Source organism: Lolium rigidum, chromosome 6, assembly GCF_022539505.1.
Source record: "Lolium rigidum isolate FL_2022 chromosome 6, APGP_CSIRO_Lrig_0.1, whole genome shotgun sequence".
In the NCBI taxonomy this organism is placed as follows: domain Eukaryota; kingdom Viridiplantae; phylum Streptophyta; class Magnoliopsida; order Poales; family Poaceae; genus Lolium; species Lolium rigidum.
The window spans coordinates 279,470,177-279,489,239 of record NC_061513.1 but is presented as its reverse complement, the minus strand read 5'-3'; the positions used below and the strand labels follow the sequence as shown (position 1 = coordinate 279,489,239).

Below are 19,063 nucleotides of genomic sequence, written 5' to 3'. Positions count from 1 at the left end.
GTGGATGTTGGAGCGGTGGCTCCGTGTTTTGCCTCCGCCTTGTTGCGTTTTGAGGTGTTTTTGGGTGTCGTCCTTGGCCACTGGGGTGGCTAGGCCGTCGGCTCGTGTGGTGTGCGGCCTCGTGACCAGCGTGTTGTGTTATGTTGTATCGGTTTTCAGCTGGTTCCCTCATAAACTGGCCATTCTCTTCTCCCATATCAATGAACAGCAAACCTCTTGCCTAGTTTCAAAAAAAAACTAGCCGGCTACTTATTGAGCGTGTCGGTGTGGTCCAAAAAACACTCTGAACCCCCAAATTGCTATTGGGGTAGATATGAGGCGCGCCGGTGGAGATGCTCATAGTTCTCATATTTTAGCTCTTGAGTGCATATGTTCCTTCTATTTTTTAATGCATCTTTCATACATTTTGAAATGTGAAAAAGCTTCAAACGAAAAATTCATGTGACCATCTTCACATGCTACTTGCGTGCAAAGTTTTTCCATGAAAAATAAGGGCCTGTGTAAAATAGAAAAAACTCTAAAAGTAAGGCTTTTGTGAAACATGTTTTGTCTTTTTTACATGGACCACAAATAATATCGATGGACCCCCCGTGTCGCACCCAGGCGGCACCGGGGGCAACCTCTCCGCCGCCACCAAGCCCTCTCCCCAGCCTCCTCCATCTCCGCCGCTGCCGCCGGCCTTTGCCGCGATGGCGGCGGGCCCGGCTGCCAAAGGTGGCTCGGGGGCTCGTCTGCGGAGGTGGCGCCGGTGGCCTGGTCGTCGCGGCTGGGACGTCGACGGCGAGCTCGCTGGCCCGCGGAAGCCGGGGCGGCGGCCCCGGGAGGCTGTGGTGCTCTCCCTCGTCGGGGTGGAGGCGCCGGTGGTCGGGCGTAGCCGGTTTGTGCGGGGCACGGCAGATCGGGCGCAGCCAGATCTTGCCTTGGCATGTGCGCCAGCGGCGGTCCGTGGCATGGGCTGTGCTGCGCGTCGGCGGCCTGGGAGGGCTCACCGACGACGTTTGCAGGGGTGGGGCGTGGAGGTTGCCCGGGGCTGCGCGGCGTGGAGGATGCCGTTTGGTCAATCTGGCCAGATCTTCTGGTCAGCGGGAGTTGCCACAGGTGTGGGTTTGGTGGACGACGGTGATGGCGCGCATGATGGCGTGCTCCGGCTGCCCTGCCGGTGAAGGAAGCCTTGGAAGGAGGGTGCTTGCTCCGGGTGAAAGCTCCGCCCGACTTGGTCGGTGCCGGCAATGGCGACGCCCTTGGGCGCCGTTCCCCTTCTTGGAGGCATCGTCGTGGAGCTCCTACCATACTGCCTTCGAGGTCTCGTACCTTCCGGGTGAAAACCCAAGCTCTTGCCTCGGCCGGAGCGGGCGACGGCGGCGGTCTCGTCGCTTCCCTTCTTGGAGGCTTCGTCTTTGGAGGGCATGAACTTCTCTCGGCGACGGTGGTTTGTTTGCCGGGCTGCGTTGCCTTGCCGTCTGCATTGGAGGATGCCGAGGCGGCGGCCCCGGAAGGCGGTGCGGCAACATCTCTATGGTGCGGGGATGCGGCTTGTCACGGCTTGGGTGGCGACCCTGGCCGTGTGGGCGGCAGGGCAGTCGGCTCGGTCGGACGTGTCCTGGAGGGGACGGTCGGACGTTATGTCGGGGCGGCGGCCCCGGATGAGTTGGTGTGATGCCCGTGGTCTGCGGCCGTTTGCCCTGTGCAGCTTGGGTTGCGGGTGGACAGTTCGTGTGGCGTTGCAGCTCCAGAGCGAGCGGTGGTACGTCGGGGCGGCGGCCCCGGAAGGTGGTGGTCTTGGTGGACGTGCAGGGCGCGACGGAGCAGCGGTATGTCGGAGGGGCGGCTCCGAATGTTTGTCATCTTTGAGGGTGATTGACCTTGGGTCGCGTGGGCGATAAGGTGTCTCTCGACGATGGGCTTGGGCGGCAACGACAATGGTGCTGAGTATGGTTTGGTTGCTACAAGACCGTGTTAGTCGGCTCCGTCCCGGCGTGTCCGAATGTCTTCAGGTTGGCCTCCTCTTGTTGTGAAGTCGAAGCTGCCTTTAGGTTGTGTACGATGACCTTTGAGGGGTGGTCCGGCGGTGAAGGTCCTTTTCGGCGCAGGTCTTGTGCATCTCCTCTCCGGGGCTCGTCGTCAGAATCGAAGCTACCGGCCTTTTCTTGGGGAGCCATCTGTTTGGCATAGGCCAACTTGAGCTTCGCATTTGTGTAGCTTCTGTGGGTAACCAGGGTGGCTCGGTGTGCCCTTCGCGGCGTTTTATGGGTGGGTGTGGACTTGGCCCTGTCTTTGTAGGTTTTCGCCCGATTTTCTCCTAAAAACTGAGCACCTTCTACTTAATTAATGGATGAGGCAAAGCTTTTGCCTCCGTTTCAAAAAACAAATAATATCGATTGTTCGCAAAACTGTACGGATGCACATAAATTGTTGAGATGTACATGCTTTATTTTTTTAGAATTTTCTGATAATTAGAAATATGTGTTTTGTGTGAAGGGAGCGTCTGCACCCCGGAGGCAAATTAAATTTCTGGTAAAACAAAAGTAATCACACCCTTATTTAGCTCCAAATCTAGCCAGCTCGGGCTTTTCTGGTCGCTGTGGTCTGCCCGTGGATCAAGTCGTTCATGTGATCGCACATGAAGGAAGCCGAAACAAACGGACTGGTTGCACAATGTGTGTTTAGGAACTCGGGTATCTTTCAGAGCATCCCCACTCGTCTCCCCAACGAGGCTCCCGAGCGACGTTTTTTCCATCCGAATGGTGAAATTCGGCCAGTCGCGCTCCCGGTTCCTCGTTTCCATCCGGATTTGGCCCTTTATCCATCCGGCGAGCCCACGCCATCCCCGGTCCCCCGGGATCTATCAGGGAGTCCGGACGAGTGAAAAGCGGGGAAGGGCCCGATCTGTCGGCGACTCGACACACGAACCCCACCGCCACCTCGCTCAAAATCCCCCCCCCCCACCCCTCGTATCTCTCTCGCCGCCGGCACCACCCCGCCGGCTTGTTGCCTAGATTCCGCCATCCCTCCTTCTCCACCTGCCTATATTCCACCGTCTTTCGACGACGGCCTATCTGGCTGCTCCTCCGCCGGCCTGTTTTCCGACGACGGCCTACTCCTCGTCGTTCGCGGCTCGGGTTGCCTCGTCCACGCCCGTCAAGTGTTCGTCCATTTGCCTCGCCGGCCATGGACTCGGACGAAGAGGAGGAGCAGATGTTCGTTGAGCTTATGCGAGAAGAGATGGCAGCCGCCGCCCAAGACGAGGAGCACATGATGATCCTCGGTTGCTTATCAAGCATGTACGCCGGGCTGGCAACTGGTCGACGTGGTGGGTCGGCACCAGGTCGCCGGAAGTGCAAGCCGAGACAACGAATGGAGGGCTACTGCATGTTGTACGCCGACTACTTCGCCGACAATCCATTGCACGGTGAGACTGTTTTCAGGCGTCGTTTCAGGATGAGCAGAAAGCTATTTCTGCAAATTGTGTATGTCATCCGAGACTTTGACCCCTACTTCAGATGCAAGGCGGATTGCACTGGTTTGGTTGGATTTTTGTCACTGCAGAAGTGCACAGTGGTTATGAGGATGCTGGCGTATGGAGCTCCCGGTGATGGTGCAGATGACTATCTTCGGATGGCGGAGTCCACCGCCCTTAATTGTTTCTACCGGTTCTGCAGGGCCGTCATAGCAGTGTTCGGGGATTTTTACTTGAGATCACCCACTGTCGAAGACACTCAGAGGATACTTGCAACAAATGAAGCTAGGGGTTTTCCAGGGATGCTTGAAAGCATTGACTGCATGCATTGGAAATTGAAGAACTGTCCATTTGCGTGGCAGTGAATGTACAAGGGTCACAAAAACGGCTGCACTGTGATACTTGAAGCAGTGGCTACCCATGATCTCTGGATTTGGCACTCTTTATTTTATTTGGTATGCCTGGATCCAACAATGACATAAACGTCCTAAACTGCTCCCCGATCTTTTCCAAGCTTGTTGAAGGTCATGCTCCCCCGGTGAACTATGTGTTCAATGGTCGGCACTACAATAAAGGATACTACCTTGCAGACGCTATCTATCCAAAGTGGGCAACATTTGTGAAGACTATCTCGAAACCTAGCACCCCCAAACTTTGCGAGTTTGTCAAGAAACAAGAAGCTTGCCGAAAAGACGTCGAGCGTGCATTTGGTGTCCTCCAGCAGAGATTTGTCGTCGTCCGGTTCCCCGCTATGACTTGGTCCAAAGATCAGATGTGGGAGGTGATGAACTGTTGTGTGTGCTTACACAATATGATTATTGAAAATGAGCGAAAACATCCGGTTCCTCTGGCTGAGAAAGAAGCACCATATGAGAGAGAGGGTCCTCTTGCACAGCCTAATCACCAGGTGCCGACATCATGGGCCGCCTTCATTGCTATGCGCCAGGAGATTCGAGACTCTACAATGCATCAACAGCTGCAAGATGATCTGGTGGAGCACATATGGACGCTCCGAGGCAACGACAGCGCCGACGCCAACTAGTCTGTCTTAATTTGTTTCAAAACTTGTGAAATTGTGTGCTTCATTTGTTTCAGCACTTGTTAAACATTGTACTGATTTTCGCCGAATTTGTTTCAGCAATTTTCTGACTCTTGTTCGCCGAACTTGTTAAATTTTATGTCGAATTTGTTTGAAATTTTTCAAATGGTCGAGGTTGGGGGTTTCCTGCCGGGGGACGGCTTGAACTTCAGCGCTCCCCAGGCAAATTTTCCTCCAATCCGGACGAAAATTTCGCCGGATTTGGGCGTGGGGAGCGCCAACGAGTGGAGATGCTCTCAGTCGGTAGTACTAGGCCCTCCAAACTGCAAACATATGGCTCCCAGGCAATATATAGCTCTTTTACTTTTTAAAAATAAAAATAAAAATCATATTAGCATGTTTCAAAGGATTCAGATATTTTTTAATACAACGTGTCACTTTCCTATCCAAAATTCTGTTGTATTTTAGTCTACACGAAAATCACAAAAATGTGGGTCTAAGTTGGTATCAAAACATTAATTTTTGGTGTTCACATTGTTTTTTTTTTGTTTAGTGTAGGTCACAAATGAAAAACATATTTCGATTATATATTATGTGTGTGTACTAGACAACCATGGATGCATGTATGTTTTTTTAAGTGAGTCAACAAGTTTTCAAATTATTCAAGATTCGGGCTACATGAAGCTAGGGCTAGGCCTCTAACTAAAACATATTTCGATTAAATATTATGTGATGCAATCTGGCCGCCGGCTCCGGCTCGTTCTCTTCGTCGTCAGCTCTCCGCTGGGCATCCACGAACAATATGCTCAACTAATCAAGAACCGGAGAAGGACAATATAGTATTGTTGTTGACCAATAATGCTACGTTTACGGGAAAAATCCCTACGGGGAGGTTCTACGGGATGAGCTGGAGGAAACTGGCTGGTGCATATCTTTCCGTCTCGCGTGGTTTCAGCAACTGTAATCAATCACAGATTTCCACGTCGCCCCGTAACAGAGATCCCGTAAGAAAATTCCCGTAGGTCTAGCATTGTTGTTGACCAATAATGCTACGTTTACGGGAAAAATCCCTACGGGGAGGTTCTACGGGATGAGCTGGAGGAAACCGGCTGGTACATATCTTTCCGTCTCGCGTGGTTTCAAGCAACCGTAATCAATCACAGATTTCCACGTCGCCCTGTAACAGAGATCCTGTAAGAAAATTCCCGTAGGTCTAGCATTGTTGTTGACCAATAATGCTACGTTTACGGGAAAAATCCCTACGGGGAGGTTCTACGGGATGAGCTGGAGGAAACTGGCTGGTGCATATCTTTCCGTCTCGCGTGGTTTCAAGCAATCGTAATCAATCACAGATTTCCACGACGCCCGTAACGGAGATCCCGTAAGAAAATTCCCGTAGGTCTAACATTGGTGTTGACCAATAATGCTACGTTTACGGGAAAAATCCCTACGGGGAAGTTCTACGGGATGAGCTGGAGGAAACTGGATAGTGCATATCTTTCCGTCTCGCGTGGTTTCAGCAACTGTAATCAATCACAGATTTCCACGTCGCCCCGTAACAGAGATCCCGTAAGAAAATTCCCGTAGGTCTAGCATTGTTGTTGACCAATAATGCTACGTTTACGGGAAAAATTCCTACGGGGAGGTTCTACGGGATGAGCTGGAGGAAACCGGCTGGTGCATATCTTTCCGTCTCGCGTGGTTTCAGCGAATCGTAATCAATCACAGATTTCCACGTCGCCCCGTAACGTAGATCCCGTAAGAAAATTCCCGTAGGTCTAGCATTGTTGTTGACCAATAATGCTACGTTTACAGGAAAAATCCCTACGGGGAGGTTCTACGGGATGAGCTGGAGGAAACCGGCTGGTGCATATCTTTCCGTCTCGCGTGGTTTCAAGCAATCGTAATCAATCACAGATTTCCACGTCGCCCAGTAACAGAGACCCCGTAAGAAAATTCCCGTAGGTCTAGCATTGTTGTTGACCAATAATGCTACGTTTACGGGAAAATCCCTACGGGGAGGTTCTACGGGATGAGCTGGAGGAAACCGGCTGGTGCATATCTTTCCATCTCGCGTGGTTTCAAGCAATCGTAATCAATCACAGATTTCCACGTCGCCCGTAACGGAGATCCCGTAAGAAAATTCCCGTAGGTCTAGCATTGTTGTTGACCAATAATGCTACGTTTACGGGAAAAATCCCTACGTGGAGGTTCTACGGGATGAGCTGGAGGAAACCGGCTGGTGCATATCTTTCCGTCTCGCGTGGTTTCAAGCAACCGTAATCAATCACAGATTTCCACGTCGCCCCGTAACAGAGATCCCGTAAGAAAATTCCCGTAGGTCTAGCATTGTTGTTGACCAATAATGCTACGTTTACTGGGAAAAATCCCTACGGGGAGGTTCTACGGGATGAGCTGGAAGAAACCGGCTGGTGCATATCTTTCCGTCTCGCGTGGTTTCAAGCAATCGTAATCAATCACAGATTTTCACGTCGCCCCGTAATAGAGATCCCGTAAGAAAATTCCCGTAGGTCTAGCATTGTTGTTGACCAATAATGCTACGTTTACGGGAAAAATCCCTACGGGGAGGTTCTACGGGATGAGCTGGAGGAAACCGGCTGGTGCATATCTTTCCATCTCGCGTGGTTTCAAGCAATCGTAATCAATCACAGATTTCCACGTCGCCCCATAACAGAGATCCCGTAAGAAAATTCCCGTAGGTCTAGCATTGTTGTTGACCAATAATGCTACGTTTACGGGGAAAATCCCTACGGGGAGGTTCTACGGGATGAGCTGGAAGAAACTGGCTGGTGCATATCTTTCCGTCTCGCGTGGTTTCAAGCAATCGTAATCAATCACAGATTTCCACGTCGCCCCGTAACAGAGATCCCGTAAGAAAATTCCCGTAGGTCTAGCATTGTTGTTGACCAATAATGCTACGTTTACGGGAAAAATCCCTACGGGGAGGTTCTACGGGATGAGCTGGAGGAAACCGGCTGGTGCATATCTTTCCGTCTCGCGTGGTTTCAGCAATCGTAATCAATCACAGATTTCCACGTCGCCCCGTAACGTAGATCCCGTAAGAAAATTCCCGTAGGTCTAGCATTGTTGTTGACCAATAATGCTACGTTTACGGGAAAAATCCCAACCGGGAGGTTCTACGGGATGAGCTGGAGGAAACTGGCTGGTGCATATCTTTCCGTCTCGCGTGGTTTCAGCAATCGTAATCAATCACAGATTTCCACGTCGCCCCGTAACAGAGATCCCGTAAGAAAATTCCCGTAGGTCTAGCATTGTTGTTGACCAATAATGCTACGTTTACGGGAAAATCCCTACGGGGAGGTTCTACGGGATGAGCTGGAGGAAACCGGCTGGTGCATATCTTTCCGTCTCGCGTGGTTTCAAAGAATCGTAATCAATCACAGATTTCCACGTCGCCCCGTAACAGAGATCCCGTAAGAAAATTCCCGTAGGTCTAGCATTGTTGTTGACCAATAATATTACGTTTACGGGAAAAATTCCTACGGGGAGGTTCTACGGGATGAGCTGGAGGAAACCGGCTGGTGCATATCTTTCCGTCTCGCGTGGTTTCAAGCAATCGTAATCAATCACAGATTTCCACGTCGCCCCGTAACAGAGATCCCGTAAGAAAATTCCCGTAGGTCTAGCATTGTTGTTGACTAATAATGCTACGTTTACGGGAAAAATCCCTACGGGGAGGTTCTACGGGATGAGCTGGAGGAAACTGGCCGGTGCATATCTTTCCGTCTCGCGTGGTTTCAGCAACTGTAATCAATCATAGATTTCCACGTCGCCCCGTAACAGAGATCCCGTAAGAAAATTCCCGTAGGTCTAGCATTGTTGTTGACCAATAATGCTACGTTTACGGGAAAAATCCCTACGGCGAGGTTCTACGGGATGAGCTGGAGGAAACCTGGCTGGTGCATATCTTTCCGTCTCGCGTGGTTTCAAGCAACTGTAATCAATCACAGATTTCCACGTCGCCCCGTAACAGAGATCCCGTAAGAAAATTCCCGTAGGTCTAGCATTGTTGTTGACCAATAATGCTACGTTTACGGGAAAAATTCCTACGGGGAGGTTCTACGGGATGAGCTGGAGGAAACTGGCTGGTGCATATCTTTCCGTCTCGCGTGGTTTCAGCAACTGTAATCAATCACAGATTTCCACGTCGCCCCGTAACAGAGATCCCGTAAGAAAATTCCCGTAGGTCTAGCATTGTTGTTGACCAATAATGCTACGTTTACAGGAAAAATCCCTACGGGGAGGTTCTACGGGATGAGCTGGAGGAAACTGGCTGGTGCATATCTTTCCGTCTCGCGTGGTTTCAGCAACTCTAATCAATCACAGATTTCCACGTCGCCCCGTAACAGAGACCCCTTAAGAAAATTCCCGTAGGTCTAGCATTGTTGTTGACCAATAATGCTACGTTTACGGGAAAAATCCCTACGGGGAGGTTCTACGGGATGAGCTGGAGGAAACTCGGCTGGTGCATATCTTTCCATCTCGCGTGGTTTCAAGCAATCGTAATCAATCACAGATTTCCACGTCGCCCCGTAACAGAGATCCCGTAAGAAAATTCCCGTAGGTCTAGCATTGTTGTTGACCAATAATGCTACGTTTACGGGAAAAATCCCTACGTGGAGGTTCTACGGGATGAGCTGGAGGAAACTGGCTGGTGCATATCTTTCCGTCTCGCGTGGTTTCAAGCAATCGTAATCAATCACAGATTTCCACGTCGCCCCGTAACGGAGATCCCGTAAGAAAATTCCCGTAGGTCTAGCATTGTTGTTGACCAATAATGCTACGTTTACGGGAAAAATCCCTACGGGGAGGTTCTACGGGATGAGCTGGAAGAAACCGGCTGGTGCATATCTTTCCGTCTCGCGTGGTTTCAAGCAATCGTAATCAATCACAGATTTTCACGTCGCCCCGTAATAGAGATCCCGTAAGAAAATTCCCGTAGGTCTAGCATTGTTGTTGACCAATAATGCTACGTTTACGGGAAAAATCCCTACGGGGAGGTTCTACGGGATGAGCTGGAGGAAACTGGCTGGTGCATATCTTTCCGTCTCGCGTGGTTTCAGCAACTGTAATCAATCACAGATTTCCACGACGCCCCGTAACAGAGATCCCGTAAGAAAATTCCCGTAGGTCTAACATTGGTGTTGACCAATAATGCTACGTTTACGGGAAAAATCCCTACGGGGAAGTTCTACGGGATGAGCTGGAGGAAACTGGATAGTGCATATCTTTCCGTCTCGCGTGGTTTCAAGCAATCGTAATCAATCACAGATTTCCACGTCGCCCCGTAACAGAGATCCCGTAAGAAAATTCCCGTAGGTCTAGCATTGTTGTTGACCAATAATGCTACGTTTACGGGAAAAATTCCTACGGGGAGGTTCTACGGGATGAGCTGGAGGAAACTGGCTGGTGCATATCTTTCCGTCTCGCGTGGTTTCAGCAACTGTAATCAATCACAGATTTCCACGTCGCCCGTAACAGAGATCCCGTAAGAAAATTCCCGTAGGTCTAGCATTGTTGTTGACCAATAATGCTACGTTTACAGGAAAAATCCCTACGGGGAGGTTCTACGGGATGAGCTGGAGGAAACCGGCTGGTGCATATCTTTCCGTCTCGCGTGGTTTCAGAGAATCGTAATCAATCACAGATTTCCACGTCGCCCCGTAACGAGACCCCGTAAGAAAATTCCCGTAGGTCTAGCATTGTTGTTGACCAATAATGCTACGTTTACGGGAAAAATCCCTACGGGGAGGTTCTACGGGATGAGCTGGAGGAAACCGGCTGGTGCATATCTTTCCATCTCGCGTGGTTTCAAGCAATCGTAATCAATCACAGATTTCCACGTCGCCCCGTAACGGAGATCCCGTAAGAAAATTCCCGTAGGTCTAGCATTGTTGTTGACCAATAATGCTACGTTTACGGGAAAAATCCCTACGTGGAGGTTCTACGGGATGAGCTGGAGGAAACCGGCTGGTGCATATCTTTCCGTCTCGCGTGGTTTCAAGAATCGTAATCAATCACAGATTTCCACGTCGCCCCGTAACGGAGATCCCGTAAGAAAATTCCCGTAGGTCTAGCATTGTTGTTGACCAATAATGCTACGTTTACGGGAAAAATCCCTACGGGGAGGTTCTACGGGATGAGCTGGAAGAAACTGGCTGGTGCATATCTTTCCGTCTCGCGTGGTTTCAGCAACTGTAATCAATCACAGATTTTCACGTCGCCCCGTAATAGAGATCCCGTAAGAAAATTCCCGTAGGTCTAGCATTGTTGTTGACCAATAATGCTACGTTTACGGGAAAAATCCCTACGGGGAGGTTCTACGGGATTAGCTGGAGGAAACTGGCTGGTGCATATCTTTCCATCTCGCGTGGTTTCAGCAACTGTAATCAATCACAGATTTCCACGTCGCCCCATAACAGAGATCCCGTAAGAAAATTCCCGTAGGTCTAGCATTGTTGTTGACCAATAATGCTACGTTTACGGGGAAAATCCCTACGGGGAGGTTCTACGGGATGAGCTGGAAGAAACCGGCTGGTGCATATCTTTCCGTCTCGCGTGGTTTCAAGCAATCGTAATCAATCACAGATTTCCACGTCGCCCCGTAACAGAGATCCCGTAAGAAAATTCCCATAGGTCTAGCATTGTTGTTGACCAATAATGCTCCGTTTACGGGAAAAATCCCTACGGGGAGGTTCTACGGGATGAGCTGGAGGAAACTGGCTGGTGCATATCTTTCCGTCTCGCGTGGTTTCAAGCAATCGTAATCAATCACAGATTTCCACGTCGCCCCGTAACAGAGATCCCGTAAGAAAATTCCCGTAGGTCTAGCATTGTTGTTGACCAATAATGCTACGTTTACGGGAAAAATCCCAACCGGGAGGTTCTACGGGATGAGCTGGAGGAAACTGGCTGGTGCATATCTTTCCGTCTCGCGTGGTTTCAGCAACTGTAATCAATCACAGATTTCCACGTCGCCCGTAACAGAGATCCCGTAAGAAAATTCCCGTAGGTCTAGCATTGTTGTTGACCAATAATGCTACGTTTACGGGAAAAATCCCTACGGGGAGGTTCTACGGGATGAGCTGGAGGAAACCGGCTGGTGCATATCTTTCCGTCTCGCGTGGTTTCAGCAACTGTAATCAATCACAGATTTCCACGTCGCCCCGTAACAGAGATCCCGTAAGAAAATTCCCGTAGGTCTAGCATTGTTGTTGACCAATAATATTACGTTTACGGGAAAAATTCCTACGGGGAGGTTCTACGGGATGAGCTGGAGGAAACTGGCTGGTGCATATCTTTCCGTCTCGCGTGGTTTCAGCAACTGTAATCAATCACAGATTTCCACGTCGCCCCGTAACGAGATCCCGTAAGAAAATTCCCGTAGGTCTAGCATTGTTGTTGACCAATAATGCTACGTTTACGGAAAAAATCCCTACGGGGAGGTTCTACGGGATGAGCTGGAGGAAACTGGCCGGTGCATATCTTTCCGTCTCGCGTGGTTTCAGCAACTGTAATCAATCATAGATTTCCACGTCGCCCCGTAACAGAGATCCCGTAAGAAAATTCCCGTAGGTCTAGCATTGTTGTTGACCAATAATGCTACGTTTACGGGAAAAATCCCTACGGCGAGGTTCTACGGGATGAGCTGGAGGAAACTGGCTGGTGCATATCTTTCCGTCTCGCGTGGTTTCAGCAGAATCGTAATCAATCACAGATTTCCACGTCGCCCGTAACAGAGATCCCGTAAGAAAATTCCCGTAGGTCTAGCATTGTTGTTGACCAATAATGCTACGTTTACGGGAAAAATTCCTACGGGGAGGTTCTACGGGATGAGCTGGAGGAAACTGGCTGGTGCATATCTTTCCGTCTCGCGTGGTTTCGAGCAATCGTAATCAATCACAGATTTCCACGTCGCCCCGTAACGAGATCCCGTAAGAAAATTCCCGTAGGTCTAGCATTGTTGTTGACCAATAATGCTACGTTTACAGGAAAAATCCCTACGGGGAGGTTCTACGGGATGAGCTGGAGGAAACCGGCTGGTGCATATCTTTCCGTCTCGCGTGGTTTCAGCAACTGTAATCAATCACAGATTTCCACGTCGCCCCGTAACAGAGACCCCGTAAGAAAATTCCCGTAGGTCTAGCATTGTTGTTGACCAATAATGCTACGTTTACGGGAAAAATCCCTACGGGGAGGTTCTACGGGATGAGCTGGAGGAAACTGGCTGGTGCATATCTTTCCATCTCGCGTGGTTTCAGCAACTGTAATCAATCACAGATTTCCACGTCGCCCCGTAACAGAGATCCCGTAAGAAAATTCCCGTAGGTCTAGCATTGTTGTTGACCAATAATGCTACGTTTACGGGAAAATCCCTACGTGGAGGTTCTACGGGATGAGCTGGAGGAAACTGGCTGGTGCATATCTTTCCGTCTCGCGTGGTTTCAGAGAACTCGTAATCAATCACAGATTTCCACGTCGCCCCGTAACAGAGATCCCGTAAGAAAATTCCCGTAGGTCTAGCATTGTTGTTGACCAATAATGCTACGTTTACGGGAAAAATCCCTACGGGGAGGTTCTACGGGATGAGCTGGAAGAAACTGGCTGGTGCATATCTTTCCGTCTCGCGTGGTTTCAGAGAACTCGTAATCAATCACAGATTTTCACGTCGCCCCGTAATAGAGATCCCGTAAGAAAATTCCCGTAGGTCTAGCATTGTTGTTGACCAATAATGCTACGTTTACGGGAAAAATCCCTACGGGGAGGTTCTACGGGATGAGCTGGAGGAAACTGGCTGGTGCATATCTTTCCATCTCGCGTGGTTTCAGCAACTGTAATCAATCACAGATTTCCACGTCGCCCCATAACAGAGATCCCGTAAGAAAAATTCCCGTAGGTCTAGCATTGTTGTTGACCAATAATGCTACGTTTACGGGGAAAATCCCTACGGGGAGGTTCTACGGGATGAGCTGGAAGAAACTGGCTGGTGCATATCTTTCCGTCTCGCGTGGTTTCAAGAATCGTAATCAATCACAGATTTCCACGTCGCCCCGTAACGAGAGATCCCGTAAGAAAATTCCCGTAGGTCTAGCATTGTTGTTGACCAATAATGCTACGTTTACGGGAAAAATCCCTACGGGGAGGTTCTACGGGATGAGCTGGAGGAAACGGCTGGTGCATATCTTTCCGTCTCGCGTGGTTTCAAGCAATCGTAATCAATCACAGATTTCCACGTCGCCCCGTAACAGAGATCCCGTAAGAAAATTCCCGTAGGTCTAGCATTGTTGTTGACCAATAATGCTACGTTTACGGGAAAAATCCCAACCGGGAGGTTCTACGGGATGAGCTGGAGGAAACTGGCTGGTGCATATCTTTCCGTCTCGCGTGGTTTCAGCAACTGTAATCAATCACAGATTTCCACGTCGCCCCGTAACAGAGATCCCGTAAGAAAATTCCCGTAGGTCTAGCATTGTTGTTGACCAATAATGCTACGTTTACGGGAAAAATCCCTACGGGGAGGTTCTACGGGATGAGCTGGAGGAAACTGGCCGGTGCATATCTTTCCGTCTCGCGTGGTTTCAAGCAATCGTAATCAATCACAGATTTCCACGTCGCCCCGTAACGGAGATCCCGTAAGAAAATTCCCGTAGGTCTAGCATTGTTGTTGACCAATAATATTACGTTTACGGGAAAAATTCCTACGGGGAGGTTCTACGGGATGAGCTGGAGGAAGCCGGCTGGTGCATATCTTTCCGTCTCGCGTGGTTTCAGCAAGCGTAATCAATCACAGATTTCCACGTCGCCCCGTAACGGAGATCCCGTAAGAAAATTCCCGTAGGTCTAGCATTGTTGTTGACCAATAATGCTACGTTTACGGGAAAAATCCCTACGGGGAGGTTCTACGGGATGAGCTGGAGGAAACTGGCCGGTGCATATCTTTCCGTCTCGCGTGGTTTCAGCAACTGTGATCAATCATAGATTTCCACGTCGCCCCGTAACAGAGATCCCGTAAGAAAATTCCCGTAGGTCTAGCATTGTTGTTGACCAATAATGCTACGTTTACGGGAAAATCCCTACGGCGAGGTTCTACGGGATGAGCTGGAGGAAACTGGCTGGTGCATATCTTTCCGTCTCGCGTGGTTTCAAGCAATCGTAATCAATCACAGATTTCCACGTCGCCCCGTAACAGAGATCCCGTAAGAAAATTCCCGTAGGTCTAGCATTGTTGTTGACCAATAATGCTACGTTTACGAGGAAAATCCCTACGGGGAGGTTCTACGGGATGAGCTGGAGGAAACCGGCTGGTGCATATCTTTCCGTCTCGCGTGGTTTCAGCAATCGTAATCAATCACAGATTTCCACGTCGCCCAGTAACAGAGATCCCGTAAGAAAATTTCCGTAGGTCTAGCATTGTTGTTGACCAATAATGCTACGTTTACGGGAAAATCCCTACGGGGAGGTTCTACGGGATGAGCTGGAGGAAACTGGCTGGTGCATATCTTTCCGTCTCGCGTGGTTCCGAGCAATCGTAATCAATCACAGATTTCCACGTCGCCCCGTAACGAGATCCCGTAAGAAAATTCCCGTAGGTCTAGCATTGTTGTTGACCAATAATGCTACGTTTACGGGAAAAATCCCTACGGGGAGGTTCTACGGGATGAGCTGGAGGAAACCGGCTGGTGCATATCTTTCCGTCTCGCGTGGTTTCAGCAAGCTGTAATCAATCACAGATTTCCACGTCGCCCCGTAACGGAGATCCCGTAAGAAAATTCCCGTAGGTCTAGCATTGTTGTTGACCAATAATGCTACGTTTACGGGAAAAATCCCTACGGGGAGGTTCTACGGGATGAGCTGGAGGAAACTGGCTGGTGCATATCTTTCCGTCTCGCGTGGTTTCAGCAACTGTAATCAATCACAGATTTCCACGTCGCCCCGTAACAGAGATCCCGTAAGAAAATTCCCGTAGGTCTAGCATTGTTGTTGACCAATAATGCTACGTTTACGGGAAAAATCCCTACGGGGAGGTTCTACGGGATGAGCTGGAGGAAACTGGCTGGTGCATATCTTTCCGTCTCGCGTGGTTTCAGAAACTGTAATCAATCACAGATTTCCACGTCGCCCCGTAACAGAGATCCCGTAAGAAAATTCCCGTAGGTCTAGCATTGTTGTTGACCAATAATGCTACGTTTACGGGAAAAATCCCTACGGGGAGGTTCTACGGGATGAGCTGGAAGAAACTGGCTGGTGCATATCTTTCCGTCTCGCGTGGTTTCAGCAACTGTAATCAATCACAGATTTCCACGTCGCCCCGTAATAGAGATCCCGTAAGAAAATTCCCGTAGGTCTAGCATTGTTGTTGACCAATAATGCTACGTTTACGGGAAAAATCCCTACGGGGAGGTTCTACGGGATGAGCTGGAGGAAACTGGCTGGTGCATATCTTTCCAACTCGCGTGGTTTCAGCAACTGTAATCAATCACAGATTTCCACGTCGCCCCATAACAGAGATCCCGTAAGAAAATTCCCGTAGGTCTAGCATTGTTGTTGACCAATAATGCTACGTTTACGGGAAAAATCCCTACGGGGAGGTTCTACGGGATGAGCTGGAAGAAACTGGCTGGTGCATATCTTTCCGTCTCGCGTGGTTTCAGCAACTGTAATCAATCACAGATTTCCACGTCGCCCCGTAACAGAGATCCCGTAAGAAAATTCCCGTAGGTCTAGCATTGTTGTTGACCAATAATGCTACGTTTACGGGAAAAATCCCTACGGGGAGGTTCTACGGGATGAGCTGGAGGAAACTGGCTGGTGCATATCTTTCCATCTCGCGTGGTTTCAGCAAGCTCGTAATCAATCACAGATTTCCACGTCGCCCCGTAACAGAGATCCCGTAAGAAAATTCCCGTAGGTCTAGCATTGTTGTTGACCAATAATGCTACGTTTACGGGAAAAATCCCTACGGGGAGGTTCTACGGGATGAGCTGGAGGAAACTGGCTGGTGCATATCTTTCCGTCTCGCGTGGTTTCAAGCAATCGTAATCAATCACAGATTTCCACGTCGCCCCGTAACGAGAGATCCCGTAAGAAAATTCCCGTAGGTCTAGCATTGTTGTTGACCAATAATGCTACGTTTACGGGAGAAATCCCTACGGGGAGGTTCTACGGGATGAGCTGGAGGAAACTGGCTGGTGCATATCTTTCCATCTCGCGTGGTTTCAGCAATCGTAATCAATCACAGATTTCCACGTCGCCCCGTAACAGAGATCCCGTAAGAAAATTCCCGTAGGTCTAGCATTGTTGTTGACCAATAATGCTACGTTTACGGGAAAAATCCCTACGGGGAGGTTCTACGGGATGAGATGGAGGAAACTGGCTGGTGCATATCTTTCCGTCTCGCGTGGTTTCAGCAACTGTAATCAATCACAGATTTCCACGTCGCCCCGTAACAGAGATCCCGTAAGAAAATTCCCGTATGTCTAGCATTGTTGTTGACCAATAATGCTACGTTTACGGGAAAAATCCCTACGGGGAGGTCCTACGGGATGAGCTGGAGGAAACTGGCTGGTGCATATCTTTCCGTCTCGCGTGGTTTCAAGCAATCGTAATCAATCACAGATTTCCACGTCGCCCCGTAACAGAGATCCCATAAGAAAATTCCCGTAGGTCTAGCATTGTTGTTGACCAATAATGCTACGTTTACGGGAAAAATCCCTACGGGGAGGTTCTACGGGATGAGCTGGAGGAAACTGGCTGGTGCATATCTTTCCGTCTCGCGTGGTTTCAGCAACTATAATCAATCACAGATTTCCACGTCGCCCCGTAACAGAGATCCCGTAAGAAAATTCTCGTAGGTCTAGCATTGTTGTTGACCAATAATGCTACGTTTACGGGAAAAATCCCTACGGGGAGGTTCTACGGGATGAGCTGGAGGAAACTGGCTGGTACATATCTTTCCGTCTCGCGTGGTTTCAGCAACTGTAATCAATCACAGATTTCCACGTCGCCCCGTAACAGAGATCCCGTAAGAAAATTCCCGTAGGTCTAGCATTGTTGTTGACCAATAATGCTACGTTTACTGGGAAAAATCCCTACGGGGGGTTCTACGGGATGAGCTGGAGGAAACTGGCTGGTGCATATCTTTCCGTCTCGCGTGGTTTCAGCAAACCGTAATCAATCACAGATTTCCACGTCGCCCCGTAACGGAGATCCCGTAAGAAAATTCCCGTAGGTCTAGCATTGTTGTTGACCAATAATGCTACGTTTACGGGAAAAATCCCTACGGGGAGGTTCTACGGGATGAGCTGGAGGAAACTGGCTGGTGCATATCTTTCCGTCTCGCGTGGTTTCAGCAACTGTAATCAATCACAGATATCCACGTCGCCCCGTAACAGAGATCCCATAAGAAAATTCCCGTAGGTCTAGCATTGTTGATAGTTTGACCATGTGTTCAATTCACTTGTGGGCGGCGAGAATACCCAAACATTTTCCTCGACTCAGTAGTGATTGGACTTCTCTTGTTTAAACCATTTGGATTTGTTTTTCTTAAGGGAGCAATTTTACAAGCTCTTTTCAACTCTGGTTTCCTCTAACTTTTCAAGTTCAAACTACCAATACAAAAGAAATTGTTACTCTGGCTAAAATCAAATGAATCACATACCCAACAAACCAATCAATATGTCGCACTATCTACACACACACGCATTGCCGACGAACCGGTCAAGAATGCTGCACAACGGCTCCCGCGACCTGCCCGAGGAGGTGCAGGGCAACGGCGGCGGAGACAGGCACGCCGCCGAGCACTAGCGCGGCCACGGCAACAGCGACGCTGGGCCTGGTGCCCATCGCCATCAGCTGCAGCGCGCCGGTGAGGGCGGACACGTCGGAGACGTAGGTCCGGTAGTAGCGCTTCTCCCATGCTGCCCACCCGGCCGGCGCCTCGTAGTTGGTCTCCGCCATCCTCGCCTCCCGGATCCTCCGCCGCAGCACCGTCATGCCCTCGTCCGCCAGCGCGCCTCCGTAGTTGTCCCTTCGGAAGCCGCCGCAGCGCACCGACGTCGTAGCCGCCGCCTGCAGCTTCCTCGGCTGCAGCATCCGGCCGTTGCTCGGCGCTGACCCGTGCTGCTGGAAACCAAGTCCGGCTGCTGGCCGCATCATTGGAAGTGAGAGGGCAGACGACATCGATGTGTTGGGCTCAAGAAGGGATTGGGTTTGTGATGTAGGAAGATGAGATACTTACTAGCAAGTAGCAAAGAGGTCAAGAGTGCGATGGAGGAAGAAGAAGGATGGAAGTTGGCAAGAAATGCAGCTCGAGCGAGACTTTTATAGGCGGGGAGGGGAGTAACGCGGACTTGTGGCTCTCGGGTGCAACGCACCCCCATAGCCCAAAAAAATTATAATAATTTAAATAAGTCAAAAAAAAAATTGAATCTTCCTGGAAATAAAAGATGATCAAGTTTGTACTCGTTAAAAAAATGTTTGGACACGAAATGATTCCCATGAACTCCAGGGCAAAAAAAGACAAAATT

General features: G+C 49.8%; 1 protein-coding gene across 1 annotated transcript; it reads right to left on the bottom strand.

Moving 5' to 3' along the window:
- Positions 1–18,071: 18,071 nt before the first annotated feature.
- LOC124664215 lies at positions 18,072–18,716 on the bottom strand. Its single transcript, XM_047201788.1, has one exon. It carries the CDS (start codon positions 18,714–18,716, stop codon positions 18,255–18,257), a length of 462 nt encoding a protein of 153 aa, XP_047057744.1. The 3' UTR covers positions 18,072–18,254.
- Positions 18,717–19,063: the final 347 nt, after the last annotated feature.

Excerpts from the sequence above, each read along its gene's own strand:
- LOC124664215 (XM_047201788.1), bottom strand. The coding sequence starts at position 18,716 with ATGTCGTCTGCCCTCTCACTTCCAATGATGCGGCCAGCAGCCGGACTT.